Source organism: Pteronotus mesoamericanus, unplaced genomic scaffold (genome assembly GCF_021234165.1).
Source record: "Pteronotus mesoamericanus isolate MK-2021 breed Mesoamerican mustached bat unplaced genomic scaffold, CSHL_Meso_final scaffold_36, whole genome shotgun sequence".
NCBI lineage: Eukaryota > Metazoa > Chordata > Mammalia > Chiroptera > Mormoopidae > Pteronotus > Pteronotus mesoamericanus.
In genome coordinates, this window is record NW_026555313.1 from 12559368 (window position 1) to 12581276 (window position 21909).

At 39.1% G+C, this 21909-nt stretch overlaps 1 protein-coding gene and 1 pseudogene across 1 annotated transcript in view; both read left to right on the forward strand.

Moving 5' to 3' along the window:
- ACAT1 (acetyl-CoA acetyltransferase 1) overlaps nt 1-13652 on the forward strand; it is a 29637-nt gene extending 15985 nt beyond the window's left edge. Inside the window, exons 6-12 of the mRNA XM_054592539.1 lie at nt 4924-5067; nt 5487-5637; nt 6650-6745; nt 7880-7993; nt 8863-8927; nt 12822-12979; nt 13397-13652. Of these exons, the coding sequence (XP_054448514.1) occupies nt 4924-5067; nt 5487-5637; nt 6650-6745; nt 7880-7993; nt 8863-8927; nt 12822-12979; nt 13397-13517 (849 nt within the window). The 3' untranslated portion in view covers nt 13518-13652. The remainder of the gene's footprint in view (nt 1-4923; nt 5068-5486; nt 5638-6649; nt 6746-7879; nt 7994-8862; nt 8928-12821; nt 12980-13396) is intronic.
- Nucleotides 13653-15844: 2192 nt separating this feature from the next.
- LOC129086117 (WW domain-containing adapter protein with coiled-coil-like) lies at nt 15845-20840 on the forward strand (annotated as a pseudogene).
- Nucleotides 20841-21909: the final 1069 nt, after the last annotated feature.

Below are 21909 nucleotides of genomic sequence, written 5' to 3' on the forward strand. Positions count from 1 at the left end.
AGAAGAGAAGAAGAGGAGGAGGAGGAGGAACAGGAGGAAGGGAAGAGGAGAGGAGAGAGAAACATTAATATGTTGTCTGCCATCTGCGCCCTGACCATGTGCAACCCAAGTGGGCAGCACACCCACACACAGGCGCGGGCCCCGCTCTGGGGATCAAACCGCAACCTGCTGGTGCATGGGGTGACAGTCAATCCCCCTGAGCCGCTAGGCCAGGGCTTTTTTTATTTTTGTATTTATTTTTTATTTTTAGAGCAAGGGGATGGGAGGGAGAAAAGGAGGGAGACAGTCATTGATGTGCATAAGAAATATTGATTGGTTGCCTCTTCCATGCCCCCAACTGTGGACTGAACCCGCCACCCAGGCATGTGCCCTGGCTGTCAATGAAACTGACGACCTTTTGGTTTGTGGGAAGGTGCCCAGCACATTGAGCCACATTAATGAGAGAATTCTTTTTTAAAGAGATTTTAAGGGCTCTTTTTTTCTTGATGGTATAAGGCTTATCAATCTTGTTTAGCTTTTCATAGAACCAGGTCTTGGTTTCATTGGTCTTTTATATATTTTTTTAGCTTTTATATCATTTATTCCCATTCTGGTCTTTGTTAATTTTCTTCTAATCACTTTGGGCTTGCTTCCCCCCCCCCCTTATTCCTTTAGGTATAAGGATAGTGTGTTTGAGATTCTTATTTCTTGACATAGTTTCACTGTGTCCCATAGATTTTGGGTAGTTGTGTTCCCATTTTCATTTGTTTCAAGGTGTGATTTGATTTCTTCCTCCATCTCATTGTTAACCCATTCATTGTTTAGTAACCTGTTATTTAGCCTCCATGTGTTTGTGTACTTTTCAGTTTTTTTTCTTGTAATTGATTAGTAGTTTCATACAGTTGTGGTTAAAGAAGATTCTTGATATGATTTTAGTTTTTTAAAAATTTTTTAAGACTTGTTTTGTGTTCTAACATGTGGTCTCTCCTCGATAATGTTCCATGTGCATCTGAACAGAATGTATATTCTGCTGCTTTGGAGCAAAATGCTCTGAAAATGTTAATTAAATCCATTTGTTCTAATATGTTATTTAAGGCTGCTCGTTTCTTGTGATTTTGTTTTGAAGATCTATCCATTGTTGTCAGTGGGGTATTAAAATCCCCTACAGTGAATGTACTACTGTTGATCTCTTTACATCCATGAAGATATGCTTTATATATTAAGATGCTCCTATGTTGGGTGCATAAATATTTACGTATCCTTTTGTTGGACTGATCCATTTATTATTATATAGTGTCCTTGTCTCTTATTATAGCATTGGTTTTAAATTCTCTTTTTTGTAAGTATAGCTACTCCAGCTTCTTAAAATTTTCCACTTGCATGAAATAGCTTCTTCCATCCCTTTCCTTTCAGTCTGTGTGTGTCTTTCATCCTTAGGTGGATCTCTTGGGGACAACATACATATGGTCTTATTTTCTTATCCATTCAGCTTCGCTATGTCTTTTGATTGGAGCATTTAAGCCATTTACATTTAAAGTTATTATTGATAGGTATGTATGTATGTGTTGCTATTTTATTCCTTGTAACTGTGTTTTTTTCTTTATTTTTCTTAAAGAAGTCCCTTTAACATTCGTTGTAATACTGGTTGGTGGTAATGAACTCCTTTGGCTTTTTGTTTGGGAAGCTCCTAATATGTCCTTCAATTCTAAATGATAGCTTTGTTTGGTGTCTTGGTTGTAGGTCTTTGCTTTCTATCACTCTGAATATTTTGTGCCAGTCCCTTGTGATCTGAAATGTTTCTGTTGAGAAATTAGCTGACATTCTTATAGGTGCTCCCTTGTAGATTAATTAATGTCTTTCTCTTGTTGCTTTAAAATTCTTTGTCTTTAAGCTTTGGCATTTTATTTGGTGTGGATCTCTTTGGGTTCATGTTGTTTGGGACTTTTTATGCTTCCTGGACTTATCTTATTCCTTCACCAGATGAGGGATGTTTTTAGTTATTGTTTTTTTAATAGGTTCTCAACATCTTGCTCTCTCTTTTTCTCCTGTGGTTCATGTGTTTACCCTTCATTTGCGCCAAAGGTCCCTTATACTGGCCTCATTTTTTAAAAAATTCATTTTTTGCCCTGACCAGTGTGGCTTAGTTAGTTGGGTATCAGTCCTACAGAGTGAAGGCCTGATTGATCCCAGTCAGGACACAGGCCTGGGTTGCCGGTTTGGTCCCTGTCAAGGCGCATGCAGCAGGTGACTAATCAATGTTTCTCTCTCACATCAATGTTTCTCTCCCTCTCTTTTCCCTCTTCCCTTCTCTCTAAAAATAATTAATAAATTCTTTTAAAAATTTCTTTTTTCTAAAGAACAAACTGAACAAGCAGAACAGAGACTCAGATAGGGAGCAAGCTGACAGCTCTGTTGGGGGGTTGGGTGTGGAGGGATTGAGCAAAAAAGAAAAAGGACTCATGGACATAAGCTACTGTGTGGTTATTGTGGGGCTGAGGGGGTGGGTGGAGGTGGAAGAGGGTATAAGGGGGAAAATGCAATAAAAAATAGAACTATTAAAAAATTCTTTTCTTTGCTGCTTTGATTGGGTGTTTTCTGCTACCTTGTCTCCCAAATCACTGATTTGATCCTCTGCTTCATCTAATGTAACGGTGATTCCCTCTAAAGTCTTCTTCATTTCTGATACTGTATTTTTTATTTCTGGCTGGTTCTTTTTTATGGTTTCTATCTCCTTTTTATGCTGCTGAAGTTCTCACTAAATTCACTGAGCATCCTTAGAACCATATATATGAACTCTATACCTGGTAGATTGCCTGCCTCCATTTCATATATTTCTTTATCTGAAGATTTCGCCTGTTCTTTCATTTGGGGCATGTTTGTCTCCCTGTTTTGGCTGCCTCCTTGTTTGTTTCTGTATATTAGGTAGATCTACCATCTCCCAGTCTCAGTATGGTGGCCTCATGTAGTAGACATCCTGTGGGACTCAGTGGTGCAGTCTCCCTGATCACTGAGCTGGGTGCTCTCCAGGAATGTCACTTGTGTGGGTTATGTGAGCTTCCTATTGTAGTTGTCTTTTTTGGAGGCCTAAAAAACATTTATTTCTCATGGTTTTGTAGGCAGAAAAGTACTAGGTCAGTGTGCCAGCAAATTCAGTTCTGGTGAGGGCTTATGTCGTGGTTTGTAGATGGCTGTCTTCTTGCTGTATCCTCACATGGCAGGGTATCTGTAACTGAGTCTTGATTTTTGTTGGCTTGTCCAGTTGTGGGGCCAACCCTCAGGATGGCTGATTGTGAGGACTGGCTCTTACCACAGTGTATGAGCTGCTGAGTGGGTGCTGACCACGTGAAGTGAGATTTGCCTCAATACGGTCTGGTGCATGCAAAGATCTCCTTTTGGATGTGCTGCTTGTGGAAATACTTGAGTCCTACCCTGATGTCTGAAGCCCACCACTGGGTGTGTTGGTTCTGGGACCTCTTGGGCGACATTCTTGCACAGGTCAGTGTCACACTTCGCCTGTGACTGGGTCTGGGCAATCTCTGTGGAGCTAGAAAGCGATCCACAGTTTGTGGCTGCCTTTGCTGGGGTTGGGTGTATGTGAGAAGAGACCAACCTCTACACCAAGCCCAGTTTAGACCAGCACCGAGCCTGGGGGAAGGTCAGCGAAAGGCCCAAGGCACCCCGAGATCTGCCTCGCTTGCCTCTGCCTGTTAGGCTGTCACTGGAAGTCTCTGGCTGTATGCAAGTTGTGTGAGGTGGGTTCTCAGTGAAATACCAGGTAGGTATTTAGTCATGATTACCTGATACAGATTCAAACTTGGGTGTCAGTGCTGGATCTGAGGCCACTCAGCAAAATTCCTGAGGTACACCAAGATTAGCTGCCACCTGCCAGGTGCCCACAGACCTTTGCAGTGCAGCAGGGCCTCAGGCAGTCATCAGGGTGAGGCCAGCAGGGTTTATCAGGCCCAACCAGACCAAGATCTGGCCATGTGGAAAGGGTTCTGTACCAGACTGGCGTGCTAGGAAAAGACAGCCCCTGCCCTAGAGCCACACTACTCAGTCTTGACACCCTGAGTCTGCCTGGACCTGTATACCATGTCTCTAGTCAGCTGACTTCTGTCCAGAACATGAGCTTGGGAGGGTGGGACCACAGGGAGTCGGAAGTGTGGGGCTCTATTGCGTTGATACTGTATGGAGGGTAGTACTCTCCCCCCCTCAAAAGATGGCATTAGTGGGCAGTGAGGGTGAGGGACTCAGCGCAGCGACCCTGGTGGTGGTTCTTTCAGCTATATTAAGCCACACCACTCATTCTCTCTTCACATGAGTCTGTTCTGCTCCAAGGTGCCTTTCCTCCACTAAAGCCCAGGGTGAGTGGCTACTAAAGAGATTTTGTGCGTTTTCAAGAGGTTTCCTAGGTTTCTAGCTGACTCCTCTCTCTCCCTGGCAGCCAGAATCCCTGCAGATTTTCACAGCCGTATGTTGTGTGGGCTGTGCCTGAATCCTCTGGTGCTCTGGGGATTCTCAGCTGCCACATATGCAAGTGGGCTCAGCCCTTTTCGTGTCTCTGCCTGTCCTACCAGTCTTGATTTGGCTTCTTCTGTAAATCCCTGGTTTTAAGACTTCTGTTCAGCTAGTCTTCAGTTGGTTACTCAAGTTGATTGTTCTATATTTATATCTAGTTGTAATTGAAGTTTGGTCCTGGACGGAGAGGAGTATAACTTCTTTGTACTCTGCTGCTATCTTAAATCCTCTCTGATTCTAATCTTAGTATCATTACACATTTTAGACCATTTCCTTTTATCAGGGTCAAGCAGGTACTTCCTGTGTTCACCATATAACATCTTTAATAAAGTCCATGTAAATAACTTGTTTGTTGTAGCTGTGTAATGGGTTTTCAACTACTATCTAAACTGACATTGTTTTTTCTTTGTGTGTGTCGCTGATCAGGATGTGATGGTGGCAGGTGGGATGGAGAGCATGTCCAATGTTCCCTATGTAATGAACAGAGGAGCAACACCATTCGGTGGGGTAAAGCTTGAAGATTTAATCATCAAAGATGGGCTAACTGATGTCTACAATAAAATTCATATGGTAGTTACTGCTTTTTACTACTGAAATGCCATGTAGTATATAATACTGCTTGTTTTTTAAAATGTATGTATTTTAGAAGGTGAACTGAAGGATGGGCTCTATAAATGTTAATTTTAGCCATTCACTTTAGGAAAACATTTTTATATGCTCGGCTTGGCTTAATTATTGACTAAATTACCACACAATGGAATTACTTGTAGTAATGTATCCTGTAACTATTTAATTATTTGCCATTGGAAAAGCAATGTGTGGTCTAATTCAAATATTTGAAGATGAGACATGAGTGAAAAGTTATCTAGTACAAAAGGGCATATTTTAAGAAACTAAATTTAACTGCTATTTTATGTTATCCAGAGGTAATAGATATTTTATAAGTTATACCAAATTAATTAGCTTTTAAAAATTCCAACTTTTATCAGGGCAATTGTGCTGAGAATACTGCAAAGAAGCTGAATATTCCACGGGAAGAACAGGATACTTATGCTATTAGCTCCTACACCAGAAGCAAAGCAGCATGGGAAGCTGGAAAGTTTGGAAAAGAAGTTATTCCTGTCACAATCACAGCAAAAGGTAGAGGGATAATGTTCCAAAATAGATTTTATTTTTTAGTAGACTTTACATGTTGGTAAGTTTTTTATGTTTAAGTTTTCAATTAGTACGTTTTCATCTTTTTCATTTTAACTGAGGACACTGGTGCTTCTCTTTAATTAAGGGAAATGTTACCAGATAATATAATTCAATCCAACCTAATATAAGTGACAGACAACACATTGGCTTATGTGAAAAAGAATTATTAGAAGGCTTCTGGGATTACCTCCTAGAACTAACAGGTATATGGCAGCAACCAGTTAGCTCATGAAGTTTTAGTGACTTGACCTGGGAATACAGCACCAACAGGACATGCTCTCTTGGCTTCTCAGTGCTGCGTGCTTTTATGCTTAATTTGCTCAGGCTTCCTAAGTTTCTGCCTTTATCTCTCTTCACGTGTATAAACCTCAAAGGGACCACCTGAGCAACTCCGGGTGAATAAATCCACAGTAAAAGCTCATTAAGCTGGTTTAGGTTACATTTCCATTCTAGGAATGATTACTGTGCACAGAATGATGGAATACTAAGACATATACAGCCTAGGTAGGACTTCTACCCCTGGGAATAGGAGAGTGGGATCCATGTTCAAGGAAGGAGGGGGAGAGAGAAGATTGGGATGTGGCTGAATAGATTTAAATTGTGTTAAGCTACTTATTAACCTTTAAGACAGTAATGGATTATAGATGGTAGATTCTACAGGCACATAAAAGAGGCACAGACTACCAGGCACCTTCTGCAACAGTTTCTTACTGAAGGACTAATTGTTAACTGATGATTACTTAACTTAAAAGATTTTTGGCCCAGGCTGGGTTGCTCGGTTGGTTAGAGCATCATCCCAGTACATCGAAGTTGTGTGTTTGATCCCCAGTCAGGGCACATACAAGAATAATCCAGTGAATGAAGAAATGAGTGGAACAACAAATCAGTGTTTCTCTTCCCCACTTCCTCTCTCTAGAAACATTTTTAAAAAATTTAAAAAAGATTTGTGTTTTAGGTAAACCAGATGTAGTGGTGAAAGAAGATGAAGAATATAAACGTGTTGATTTTAGCAAAATTCCAAAGCTGAAGACCGTCTTCCAAAAAGAAAATGGTTAGTATTAAGACATGAAGCATAAGAAAAAAATTGGAGTCCTTACTACTACATCATAAGGATTTTTAAAAAGTAATTCTAGAAAACATCTAGGAACTATTGAACATTTTCAGTATATCAAGATCAAGTGGAATTAACAAAACAAATATTTGGATCAAAGTATATTTATACTTGCTTAACGGTTAATACTGTTATTATATAAATCCTAGAAAAGAGATTATAGAGTCACTTTAAAATTGGTTTTCACATGCAGCTCATCTTGAAAGTTTATCATATGAAAGTCAAATTTACATATTATGTTAAATATTTCTAAGCTTCTTGAGGACTAAGGTGACAACTGTGTTGTTCACTGTTACATCTCCAGTGCCTGGCATGTAGTAGTAGGTCCTCAATAAATAATTGTTGAATGTTAGTATAGATGAGATTTCAGTGTTCTTAATGGTTTTGAAATTCTTTTGAGAAAAAATGTCAGTTCTGCCTTTAAAATTGGCTGTATCTAGTTGTGCTAATAAACCAAAGAAAAGTCTCCCTTTCCTGATTAAATCTTTCAAAACCAACTATAGGAGTGGAGCAGTTTTTATAAACAGCATCATATAAAAATTTATATTGCAAAGGTATATTTAAAACTATTAGCCACAGCCTATTAGAGAGTCTTCACTGATATTTTAAAACACAGCTTAACTGACATAATTTACATACCATAAAATTCTCGTTTTAAATGTATAGCTCAGTGATTTCTGGTATTCATTGACATTTCAAGTAATTGTAGAGAAGAAGAAATGCCTGATTTTGACAGATTTAAAAAAATATGAGTGTCTTTTCTGTGATGGACAAGCAAAGAGACTCTGGGGAGAAAAAATATGAACTGGTCTTTACCTTTGAAGAACTATAAATTAGCATGTACCCGTGCCATCGCGCTTGTGTTTCTGAGCTAGCTTTGAATAAACTGTAACATTGATTGTGTTACAGTTAGCTATGTATATATATTTCCCAGGGCAGGAGTTATCTCCATCTGTATTTGTAATTTTCCATGCATCAGCAACACAGGCAGTATTCTGTAGGGATTTGTTTAATTGAACCAAAATAACTCAGTGGGAAAGCATGTTTTGACGCCATGCTCATCGATGACTTCAGGCACAGTTACCGCGGGCAACGCCAGCACCCTGAATGACGGAGCAGCCGCGGCGGTTCTGATGACTGCAGATGCAGCCAGGAGGCTCAACGTTAAACCACTGGCAAGAATAGCAGGTAGAAGATGTTCTGAACTTGTTTATTCCTCAACCTTTATGAGCCGTTCCTGAAACTGTTTCTTGGTCGGTAATACATTATATTGAAGCTATTTCTAGCTATAGGTTGTGCTTTGTGACAGGACATAATTAGTACATATTTTAACTGAGATAGAAGACCTTTTAATATTTTTGTTATAATTTGCTTAATATAAAAGCTTAAAAATATCTTCCTGTCCTATAAAATGAGCGTGAGACTACGTGTACATGTTTTACCCTGACACTATAGGGAAAGGTAGCCAGGTACAATACCATACACATAGAAAGAATATGGGATTAGGAGTCTAGAAATATGAGATCTAGATGTTCTGGCATTGCTTATTAACTCTGTGGCCTTGGCATACCCTCAATCTCTTTTAAGCCTATTTTTAGCTGTAAAATCTGCCTTGTCTTCTTCATAAGGAGTAAAACAGATATTTTGTTAGTTTACAAAAACCTTGTTACTGCATTTTATTCTTTTAGTTTAGATCGTGGTTTCTTAACTTCAGCACTATTGACCTTTTACAACAAATAATTCTTTGTTTCTGTGCATCAAAGGTATCCTTGGCCTCTACCAGTAGTTACCACATAAAGTGGCCTCTGTAATCACCCAAAATACCTCTAGGTAATACCAATGTCCCTGGAGGCAAATCCCTCCAACCCCCTACTCATGAAAATCAATGGCTTATTAAAATGTAGAATCTTAGAAAAGGAATAACTACATTTACATATATTACAGGGATTAGGTGACTTGCATTTTTGCATATGATATATATGATATATAAAGTTGTTAGGTATAGCTTTAGGTGCTTATAATAAAGATTTTTAAAACTTTTAATTTTTTTTAAAAAGCATTTGCTGATGCTGCTGTAGAACCTATTGATTTTCCAGTTGCACCTGTATATGCTGTACTTAAGGTGAGAACATACTCCATTCTGCCGCTTTTGGTTTGCTTATACCAAGGTTGCAGGTTTTATACTTTTAAACGTTATTCATGTTCTAAAGCACAAAGATAGTTTGAATTACTTGTAAGTCACATAGCAGTGTCGTAACCACAAAGTGGGAGGTTGGTATGGCAGGGAGAAAAAGGGAATGCTGAGGGTCCCGGTTCTAGAATTCAAATAAGTGGAGATTATGGTTAGAAAAGGGTCAGAAACAGCAGGGACTGATGACCTATCCAGAGCTGGCAGATCTGAGAAAGGGGGAGTTTTGCAATTGAATGTGAATGTATCACACTGGAAAGCAAGGGTGATAAACAGTCCTGGATTCTGGGGGTAGATGCCTGACTGAGGCTAGATTCTGAGAGCTAGAGAAGTGGTTTCACTTGCGTGCCACATTGTGTCCTGTGCTGGTGGAACAGAGGAAGCTGTTTGAACTCTATAGCTTAACAGTTACCTGAGCCCAGTGGAGGAAGACAGGAAGGGTCAGGAATAGTTCCATGTTAATTTTATGGTTGCTTACAATATAAAAACTTTTATAGAAAAAGGGCACTAGCAATATTTTATAAAGATAATCACTACCATCGCAACACCTTCCTGCCTATGAGGAACTACCAAAATGAGATAATTTAAATAATTTACAGTAAAGTTACAATAACTCTGAATATCTGTGCCCCAAAATAACTCCACAGCAACTTTTCTAAAGCAAAAACTATAAGGAATGCAATAAAAACATTAATATGCCAACGGTACAGATTAATACACCTGTTTTATTTGATAGAGCAAGTTTCTCTCTCAAATATAGAAATAAGATAGTGCAAATAAGATCCTTTGATTAAAATGCAGTAAGTTGAGAAATTAAAATCTGAAAATAAAAGGGCCATTCTTCCTGGAATCTAAGAAACTCCATATTTAAATCTCTCTTGCATCAAAAGGAAACACAAACCAAATTTCTATCAAGGTGGTTGAGTAGGTAAATACACTGCTCACCTCCTCCCACAGCCACATGAAAATTACAGCTAGATTATAGAATAACCATCACTGGGAACTGCTTGAAGATAGGTGAACAGAACTCTTATAAGTACAGATAATACAGGAGAAGCCATGTCAAGACTATTGGAGGAGTGGAGACATTGAATGGGTAGATCCTACACCCATGCTGTGGCAATTTAAGAATTGGAGGGATATCACGGCTGCGGAGGTCTCTTCTGAGGGGTAGCCCCCGCCCAGGGCTCTGGGGCCAGGAAGAGGAGGTCATCATAATGTCTGGCTGTGAAAATCAGTGAGGTTGCAACTAAGTGAGAAGGCTGCTGGATTCCTAGGTTTCCTCTTACAGGGCCCGCGCATGGACTTGATGGCTCACAATCTCACTTCTCCTTGGCTCCAGAAGAGGAGGACATGTGGGGAGGAACTAAATCCACTCGATTCAGGGACAGGGCTGGAGGGGCAGGGCCATGCATGAAAGTATTGGCAGGCACCATTGTCCCTTTGAGCCCTCCCTCTGTACAGCTGGCAGAAAGGCATAAAACTGAACTCTCCATTAACCTAGCTGACACTGTTCGCCCTGCCCTGGAGATTCCCTGAGACACTGCCCCCCAAATCATGCAACTGGTCCGAATCTCTTCTAGTAACTTTTCCACAGATGTGCCTTACCTTGGCTTGCACTGTGGACCTTCCAGAAAAACACAAAGGCCCACAAAGGTCCACAAAACCCAAAAAAGTATCATCTGGTTTCAGTGTGCCCTGTATTTCTTGCTAAATGGCCAAGCCTGGCACAAGAAGTGCTTGGTCTCAACTTTGATTTTCAACACCTATCAGGTAGTCCCAAATCTGGCATAAAGAGTGGCCGGTCTTGGTTTGGAATATGGCTTCCACTAAGCAGCCACACAAGCACAGTGCAAGTGGCAGCTGACCTCAGCTTGCTGTTGTGCCCACCAACAGATCCCATACCCGGCACCAGTGGCAGCCAGCCGTAGTTTGCAGGATAGCTTCTCTCAGTGCCTTCAAGCCCAGCAAAAGTGTCAACCAACTGCAGGCCACTTCCTAGCTCCTACCAGGCAGCATGAAGCCAGGAACAAAGAATGGCCGACCTTGACATCACTAGAGTCCCTCCTAAGGAGCCTGCAGAACCAACGCTCTTGGTGGCTAGCTTCAGACCATGCCACAGCACCACCCAACTAGCTTCACAAATGACACAGCAAAGGGTGGACTTGGCTGACACCGAGCCCCATTAAGCAACTCTTGCTCAGTGGAATCTGTCCCTGCAAAAAGTCTGCTGTAGTTATGTCCAGTCATGAGGGTCAACCCCACCTACTGACATGCCAACAGCTAATAAGGAGGAACTACAATAGGAGGGCACATGCAACCTACACATGGAGCAACCAGCTTAGGTGACCAGGGAGACCGGGCCCCACAGGGCACCTTCCACATAGAGCTACTCTGCCAAGACAAGGAGACATTCTAGATCTACCTAATACATAGAAACAAACACAGTAAGGCAGCCAAAATGAGGAGATGAAGAAATAGTGCTCAAATGAAAGAACAGGACAAAACTGCAGAAAAAACCTAAATGAAATGGAGACACGCATTGTACCAGATATAGAATTAAACACTGGTTATAGGGATGCTCAATTAACTTACGTGATTACATGAAGTCACTGAGAACCTCCAACAAAGAGAAACCATAAAAAAAAGAACCAGTCAGAAATGAAGAATAAAGTAACTTAAATACGGAATAATTTGCAGGGAATCAATATTAAATTAGATGAAGCAGAGGATTGAATCAGTGATTTGGAAGACAAGTCTGGAAATAAAGGGATGGAAATGATATTTGATGCAAATTGTAAAAAGAATAACCTGTGGTAGCAATACTATTGTCAGACAAAATAAGACTTTAAAAACAAATGCTGTGACAGACCGAAGGGCATTTCATAATGATAAAGGGATCAAGCACAACAAGAGGACATACATCTCATACTCATCTATGCGCCTGACAGGTGGACCTAAATATATAAAGCACATATTGACTGGTATAAAGTGAGAGGCTGACATTAATACAGTAACAGTAGGGGACTTTAACATCCCAGTGACATCAATAGATAGATCATCCAGACAGAAAATTAACACAGAAATAGTTGACTTAAGTGACACATTAGAAGGACTTAATTGATATTTTAAGGCTATGTCACCCCAAAGTAGAAGAGTATAAATTCTCAAGTTCACATAGAACATTTTCCAGGATAGACTACATGTTAGGCAAGAAACAGTGTCAATACATTTAAGAAGATTGAGATCAGTCATGCTCTCTAGTGACAATGGTATGAAACTAGAAATCACTTTACAAGAAAAGTGATAAAACACAAACATGTAGAGGCTAAATAACATGCTGTTAAATAATGAATGAGTGGACAGCGAGATCAAGGAAGAAATCAAGATATCTTCAGAAAAATCAAAAGGAAAACATGACAACTCAAAAATCTATAGATACAGCCAAAGCAATTCAAAGAGGGAAATTAATAGCAATTCAGGCTTGCCTCAAAGAACCAGAAAATACGGAATAAATAACCTATACCCAATGGAACCAGAAAAAGAACAACAAAGCACAAAGTGAGTAGAAAGAAGTAAATGATAAAGATCAGAGCCAAAATAAACAAAACAGTCAAGAAAAACAGTAAAAAAAGGTCAATAAAACCAAGAGCTGGTTCTTTGAAAAGATAAAATAGACTTTTAGCCAGACTTACCTTAAACCAATATAGTATTGTATGTCACACGTAACTGAAAAAATAAAATTTAACCCAAAATTGCAGAATTTCAGCAAAAGAAAGTTTCCACTGTTAATTATTGAAACGTAATCTATATATAAAAAAATTTCAGGTTCTTAAAGATGCAGGAGTGAAAAAAGAAGATATTACAATGTGGGAAATCAATGAAGCCTTTAGTGTGGTTGTACTAGCAAACATTAAAATGCTAGAGATTGATCCTCAAAAAGTGAATATCAACGGAGGAGCTGTTTCTCTGGGACATCCAATTGGGTAGGTAAACTCATACAGAAAAATACTCTAAGTAGGTTAATGGCTGCCTTTTTGTGTTTATCTAAAAGTCCTTCATGATAGCTCCTATTACTCTGTGTTAAAGATTTCCTTTCCACCCTTCATAATGCAAACGCCATTTGTGATAGGATCCAACACTGAACACAGATCTGTAACATATTTCTTGAAAACTAACATTGTTTTATTCTGACGAAGATGTAAGATTAAAGTCTAAGCTTGGGCTTTTAAGAAAGCTGTAACCATTCTTGAAACAACTGTCCCAAGTTTAAGAAAGGTAATGAAATTTAGCTACAAGTTATGGCTAATAGGCTTTTCAAAAAGTTAATTTGGAATAGAACCTTGTTTTGTTACTCATAAATTCAAATTTACTGAAGAACCAAAATGCTTTCTTAATCCTAGGATGTCTGGAGCCAGGATTGTCACTCATCTGGTTCATGCCTTGAAGCAGGGAGAATACGGTATTGCCAGCATCTGCAATGGAGGAGGGGGTGCTTCTGCCATGCTGATCCAGAAGCTGTGAGACAACCTCTGTAATCAGTGTGACTGCCTGTCTTGGGTCAGCTTATATCAAAATAATGTTTCTTGTTTTAAATTTTCTATTTAACTTTAAAAAATATGACAGGAAAATCAAATTCCAAAATGTTTTGAAGTAAAAAATTTTTTCTTCAGCTTTCAATTTTTGTTAATCTCCTGAAGGTTGTTTTTTCTTATAAAGGTATATAATATTTGAAATACCACTGCGCACACTTAGTGACTTATAAGTAGCCATAATTCATTCCATTTTAGAGAGTGAATTATGTTTTTTAGGATTTTTATAAGATCAAGTGAATGTCATCTGGCTAATTTAGATTTAGTAGACTCTTTAATGTGAGAGTGGCTACACTAAGCAAACTAGCAGTGCCTCATACCATTAGTTAAGGAGCCACAAACAGTGACTGCAGTTTTGTTAGAAAAGAAGAAACTCATCTTCTTGGGAACTAGGTGGGTATAATTTCACATAAACTCAGTGTTCAGGATTTGGGGTGGGGTCACACTGAGAAAATCCTGGGGTTTGAGCTCTTAATTACTACAGCTACAAAGAGAATGGGAAAGAAGGTAGAAACTGCTCAACTGAATGGATTTATAAAGGAAAAGGTTTGCTCCTTTCAATATGCCACCATACTTGTTCTTAAGCAGGACAAAATGCAGTACAAGTATTTCCAGTTGCATTTCATCTGGGGAAAAAAAGCACACTGTAGGCAAGGCCTATGCACACCCACCCAGGCTGCAGCTCGGGGAAAGCTCCTACTCAAGTGGAGACTGACAGTAGTAGGAGTGGGGAGGGGCAGAAATGTCATTTATGTGCATAACTGTCGGCAAATAATTCACTCTGGATTCTTATCTTTGAAGTAACAAAAAGACAATTACAGGAAAAAATACTGCTTTGTTGTCAAAGAGAACTTTCAAAAATGTCTGGTAATCACAGCTAACTTTTGTGGCTCCTATGCTAGGTACTGTCCTAGAAGCTTTGTTTTAACTCCTTTAATCCTCACACAAATTCAAGGGGGTAGGTAATTTTATTATCGATTACACTAGATGGATATATTATCACACTAGATGGATAAGGAAATTTAGGGGTTGGATGGCTAAATAAATTGAAAGGTCAAATACCTGATAAGTAGCTGAGGTGGATTCAGATTGAAGCGGTCTCACTCCAGAGCTCGTGTAACTCATTATGCTTAGCTTTTCCGTACTCTCACTAAGTGTCTGCCCAACTGTAATAAGATCTAGTAAAATCCATGAAAAAAAATGACACCCAAAATATATTAGAACAATTGATTGAAGATAAACAGAATTAACAATGCATCCAAAAATTAGTGACTTGAAAATGTCTAAAAGGCTGACAATTCTAGAAAAAAAGAAGGGAGAAAAAAACAAAAGAGGAAATGGAAAAAAAGATATGGACTCAACAGGTGGTATTTCTCAAAAAGAAAGAAAAGCAAATGGTATTCTGAAGCCATAATTACATAATTTTAAAAACTTTAGTACTGGGTGGGCAGATGTTGAAGGTCTTTGATTTCATTACCAAAATTAACAGGATCATGTTACGACAACCTGGAAAAAACACAGTAAAGAAAAGTAATTCTTCAAACATCTAGGTAGAAAAATCGGTAGGCTCAGTCTTAATTTATATTAAAGTAAATTCCAGAAGACAAGGGACCGACATCTGTATAGTATTTTTTTTATCCTTACCCGAGGATATGCTTATTGATTTTAGAGAGGGGGAGGGTGAGAGTGAGGGAGCAAAACATCGATGTGATAGAGAAAATGGATTGGTTGCCTCGCATAATACCCTGACTGGGGACTGAACCTGCACCTGGGTATGTGCCTTGACCAAGATTCAAACCTGTGACCTGGTTTCGATGACAATGTTCCAACCAACTGAGCCACACTGGCCAGGGCTGCATAGTATTTTTAATGGAATAAAGTCTCAAAGACAAGAAAAGATATTTAGGTACACAAGAGCTTAGAAAATACAGCACTGTAATGTTCCCTTCAAAAATGACAGGGTAAAAAATAAAAATTAAGAATTCAGGAATGTGAAAGTTTAAAAATGTTTAAATGATTAAAGACTTGCTGGGGATGAAGGTTAGTGAGTGGTAATATAGACATAGAAATTTTAGTTTGTTGAAATATTCAGGAATTAGGGGTGCTAATCCCCTGTGCAGTCAAAAATCTGCATATAACTTTTGATTCCCCAAGAACTTAGTTGTCCCTCAGTATCTGCACAGGATTAGGTTTAGGACCCCCTATGGATTGAAAAAACCCCAAACAAAAAATTAATTATGTTCAAGTGCCCTATACAAAATGGCGTAGATCATTGCATACAGTTGGCCCTTCACATCCGCAGACTCCCAGTACAGCTATTAACTGAAAAAACATACAACCCGACATATAAGTGGACCCACACAACTCAAACCCATGTTATTCAAGGGTCAAAGGTGTATGCTAACTAAAGGCAAATGCCCATATAAATAAAAAGAAGTTCTATATCTTAAATTACTCTAGAAAGCAAGAGCTGAGCAGCCCAATTATAAAGTAAAAGAGAGGCTGACTTCTAAATTTAAAATAGGACAAGAACTATTATATATAAAGAAAAGATTATTCAGAGTGAGAATCCAAAGAGAAGTTGAGGGGCATAAGAAAAGTTAGCACCTGGAGAACAGGGAAGCCTGCTGATGCCACCTCCCATTCTGATGGCAGACCACTACAAATCTCCAGTATCTCCCCAGAAGGAGCAGGTACTCGTGTCTGGCACCACAGATTTGCAGGTGACACCCAAGGAACAGGCCTGTGAATCACCAGCTTTGATAGCCAAACATGGCTTGCACTCATGTGTCCAATAAAAATTAAAGCAAAGCAGCAGCAATTAATGGGTGCAGGATATGCCCCTTCTTCACCCATAGCTATATACTTGGGCCCTGTGAAGAGGGAGCAGGCAAAAAAGCCCATATACTTGGAAGGGCCCTGACTACATATTTCCCAGCTGCTGCCTGATGGGGTACAGCTTCCAATCAGCCTGCATATAGGTGCTCACTGCAATCCTCCCCTTTAGGACACTGACAGATTACGGCACACCTTCAACTACTGGGAGCCACTATGAACAAAGAAGGCAGCACAGACAGTCACAAAAGATTATAAGGAGTTCTGGCCAGGCTGATTGTGTCTACAAGATCACTGGGAGAGGTGGCTCCTTTAATGCACAGAAACCAACACAGAGTAAAGGAAAATGAAGAAATAGAGGAGTATGTTCAAAATAAAACACACTCTACAAACAGATCATAATGAAAAAGAGGTAAGTGACTTACCTGATAAATTGATTATTATAAACACGCTCAATGAAGTTAGGAGAATAATGCATAAGTTCTGGCCAGGAAAATCAGATGATCAGAGCGTTGTCCATATACGCCAAGTTTGCTGGTTCGATCCCCCGTCAGGACATATACAAGAATCAATGTCTCTCTCCCCCTGCCCTTCTCCCTCCCTCTCTCTCAAATCAATTAAAAAATAATGCATAAAAAAGTGAGAATTTCAAGAGACAGAAAATATAAGTACCAAACAAATCAGAGTTGAAGAAGAGAATAACTGCACTGAAAAACTCAGCAGAGGGGTTCAACATCAGACTATTTCAAGTAGAAAGGAGAATCAGCGAACTAAAAGGCAGGGCAGTGAATGTCCTCTAATCAGAGGAAAAAGAAAAAAGTTAACTGGCCAAAAACTTTGTGTGATACCACTGAGTGGGCAGACACATGCATTAATTGGGCGGGGGTCCCAGAAAAAAGAGGAAAGGGCAAAAGCTTATTCAAAGAAATCATGGCTGAAAACTTATAATCTGGGAAATGAAATGAAAATTCAACACGAGGAAGCCCAGAGTGTTCCAAAAAAGATGAATGCAAAGAGCAGCACATTGAGACACATTACAATGAAATTGTTAAGAGTCAATTTGTTATATACAAAGGAACCACAGTAAGACTATAAGTGGGTTTTCCACAGAAACTTTACAGGCCAGGTGGGAGTGGCATGATATACTAGAAGTGCTGAAAGAAAAAACTGCCAACTAAAAAACGTTTACCAGCAAAGCTGTCCTTCAGAATTGAAGGATAGGCTTAGTTTCTAGTTAAGCAAGAGCTGAAGTTCATCACTAGTATATTGGCCTTATAAAAAATGTTAATGAGCCTTATTCACCCTGGAACAAAAGGACACTAAACATTTGAAAGTATAATTCTCACTGGTAAAGACAGATAAATTCAGAATGCTGTTTTGTTAGGTAACGGTGTTGAGCGTATCACTTATAACTCTAGTACGAAGGTTAACAAAGTATTAAAAAACTAAGTGTAACTTCAATAGATGAAAATTGTGACTTCTAAAACAAAATGTTGGGGAAGAAGAGTAAAAGTGTAGACCTTTAGTCCTGGCCAGGTGGCTAGAAGTGATTCGTAAGAAATAGTCATGAAAAGCAGGGACCTACAGCCGAAATTGCTCTACCCAGCAAAGCTATCATTTAGAATGGAAGAGCAGATAAAGAGCTTCCCAGACAGGAAAAAATAAATAAATAAAGGAGTTCGTCTTCAACAAACCATTATTACATGAAATGTTAGAGACTTATTTAAGAAAAAGATCAAAACTATTAATATCAAAAATACTTATCAACAATTTAATCTAAAAAACTATGCAAACAAAAACAGCCTGATGGATACAGAGAGCATTTTGTTGGTTTCCAGATGGGAGAAGGCTCTGGGGGAATGGGTGGGGACATAAGGAGATTAAGTACAATAGGTAGTTACAGAATAGCCATAGGGATGTAATGTGCTGTATAGGACCTTGAGCAGCCAAAGAATGTACAAGCATGAACCAGGCATGAACAGTGGTGTGGGGATTGCTTGATGGAGTGGGCAGTGCTGGGTGGAGGGGGGCAAAGGGGAAAAAACTGGGATAACTGTAATAGCATAATCAATAAAATATAATTAAAAAATTAAAAAATATGGGTAATAGCATTTTTTTTGTCTATCCTAGTAGAGCAATAAATAATGATCCTACTTTGAATCGCACTGAATTTCAAAACTGCCGTGACTCTCTATAGCTTCTATTCCATGTTCTAAAAATCAGTTAATGTTGCTAATAAATCAAGTCCTAGAGTTTCTCCCCCCCACCCCCCCCCGCCCATCACACAGAGCATGACTCTGGGGGAGCTGTGCCATACACTTCACTTTAAAAAACAAGCACATGTCCTTTTAAGAATCTGGCACAATGATATTTTTGATTTTTTAAGTACCATGAGGAGTTAGATTTGAAATTATTCAGGATCCTTATTGTGAGTTTTTTTAAAAATTGTGATGTGCGCTCTCATGTGTTTGCACAGCCCAGCATCACAGCACTGTCATAGGCCATGCTTTTTCTTAGTCTTTTTCTAGACAGTTTTTTTAATAGCTGAAAACCAGCAAGCCTTTAATGTCTGTGACCCAGGCCATGTTAAAGCTATTAGGCATAAGTAATAGACCAATGACTGTACTTGTATTCTTCTGAATAATTATTTGATTCAAGGACAGCATTTCCAACCTAAGAAACTATATACCATGTGTATTCTCTCAAGGGGGAGACTATGAGCCTTCCAGAGGCTGAGACCCGGTGAAACACCTTGCTGCTTTAACTGTCCCTTTTGGTGTTAAAAAGAGCTGTGTTTTTTTTTTTTTAAGTGATGGGTTGAACAGAGGAATCCCCCAAGAACTGATTTTTGTGCAGAAACTAATTTTTAAAAAAAGTTTATGAAAGATTTTACTTTTAGAGAGAGGGGAAGGGAGGGAGAAAGGAAGAGAAACATCAGTGTGTGGTTGCCTCTTGTGTGTCCCCTACTAGGGACCTGGCCTGTTACCAGGCATGGTCCCTGACTGGGAATCAAACCAGTGGCCCTTTGGTTTACAGGCTGGCACACAATTCACTAAGCCACACCAGCCAGGGCTGAAACTAAGTAATTCTTAATAAATAAGTAAATCTCTATTTTGGAACCAAGAAATAAAAAAACAATCCCAACTGCCTATACCCACATCTTCTGTCCCTACACAGAAAACAGAATCTATATCGGGAGAAAAATCTGAATGACATTCTTGCACAACTCTTTCCAGTATTCCTCCTTTAGACTGAATCCTATATCTACACCTCCAACATGAACTTCAATAATCCCTGTTTCTCCTGTTCCATAGTTACCAGTATCTCCATTGCTTCAGGATCCAAACCTTAAGACACTAGCTTCCCACTTTGCAAGCTACACTGCAACTTAATTCTAATGTGGACATATACAGAATAAATGAGGTTCTTATAAGCAGCTCTGACACAAGCCTCATTGCAGTCTATAATTTATGTTTCTTACTGCTGTGCCATCATCAGATTTCAACATAACCCGTTTTCTTTCTGATTTCTTGAGCTGCTCAGCTCTTTGCACAAGCCCAGCATGTAATGTCTCCATTGTCTTTAATGTCTGACACATTATCTCCAAGTTCCTATGTGTCTCCAAGAATAAGCACACTGAACTAACACAGTCCCTATCAAACCTCTGATTAGTACTCCTGTTTCATCAAAAGCCAAGATTACTTACTACTCGAGTAGTTAAGGAAGGACCAGTTTTTTACAATTGGCCACAATGCAGCATGCTGTAACGGCTGACAACCACAAGGTCATAAATCAAGTCTCTCCTCCAAGTCTTAAGTGCTAAAATCGCTGGAAGTCCATCACGTAGTCCAAATCATACCTCTGGGAGTAATGCATTAAATGCAACAGCTGTACCACAGAATTCATTTACTCGAACTACATGTTCATCAACACCTCCACAAACAGCACATGTCAATGAAAATCTTGTAAAAAATGTTCAAGGATAGTGTGGAGATCATGCTGACATGCAGGCATGAAGACTGTGAGAAGTCCTGGTCAAGTTGCTCAGTAGGAGCATTTTCTCACACATCGCAAAGGTTGCGGGTTTGATCCCTGGTCAGGGCAACATACCTAGGTTGCGGGTGTGATCTCCAGTTGCTGTGTGTATGGGAGGTGACTGATTGATCTTTCTCCCTCTCAAAACAATACAAATATATATCCTTAGGTGAGTGTTAAAAAAAAAATTCAAGAAACAGCCCATAACATGGGGAATGTTCACATGTCTGAAATTTGTATTCAATTAAAAAATGTTAAGATCTTTAGTCTGAGTATGTCAAATTCAAGCAACTTTGAGAGGGCAAAGGACACTATTTTTGAGACAACAAATTAAGGAACTCAAAAAGCTGAAAAGTCAGAATTCCTACATGGGGTGAAGATGTGAATAATCCTACATGGTTTTGAGCACTGGATATTGTCCAATCTTAGTATTTTTCAGCTGCATTTAAGTAGACTTGACTGTTGAGCCAGGCAAAAGAAATGATAAGGGGATTACTGTGAGAGTTAATTCAGGGGAGACAAAACTGATTTGTAAAACCCTGGAAATGAACATTTAATGTGGATGCATTCTTCACTTTGTAAAAGTTGGAAAGTGAACCCATGGGAAACCATGTGCATATAACAGGTTAGACACCCCAAACTAATCAATGTTGTAAAAGTAAGTTAGGCTTTTACACATAAGTGGGTCTGCAATATTAGCCTTTTTACAAAAAAATGGAGGGGGGAGTTAATTTATCATTTGGAAATCTCATTTTCAAAATTTGGTGAAAATGCTGGGCAATCTGTGTCCAAGGATATACAATTTTGAACCATATAGACAGTGAAACAACTGTTTCCAAACTTGCGCCTCATCTAGAGTGCTGCTTGTTTTGCAGAGAAATGTTTTTTTCTTCTTGTTCCATTTCCCTCTGAAATACATGATCTGCTTTTATCCATTTTTTAAGGTACCTCTTTTCTCCTTCCTGAACGCAGTTTCTATACTTTTCTATAACCTTTTCATTCCTGTGTACAAGCGCTTAAAATAAGTGATTGAACATAGCCTACTTGTTTGTATAAATTATTGAAATCCATTTACATACAGTAAGAATGGAATAGACCTAAAAATACTGCTGGGCATGTGTGCTGAAAGTACACTGAATGCTCAAATGTAAGGAACTGGTCCAATGAACATGGTTGTGGGAGGGGAAAGAAGAAACAAAGCTAGTTTGATGTGAATTTTATCTATTGTAGTAAACGTGAAAAGTTATTTTTCTTTTATGACACTCACTTCCCAAGTGGTTGTCATTTGTTAAGCCCTGGTTTACCTGTCTTGCTATAATGACATTTCATTTTGAAGGATGTCTGTGTTGTATCTAGTTCGAGTCTGGTGCTGAGTGCTGTACTTAGCCTTCACAAAATGCTAAATGAGTGTAATTGGAGCTTCCTACTGTTAGCTGAAATGGTGGAGAAGTTCA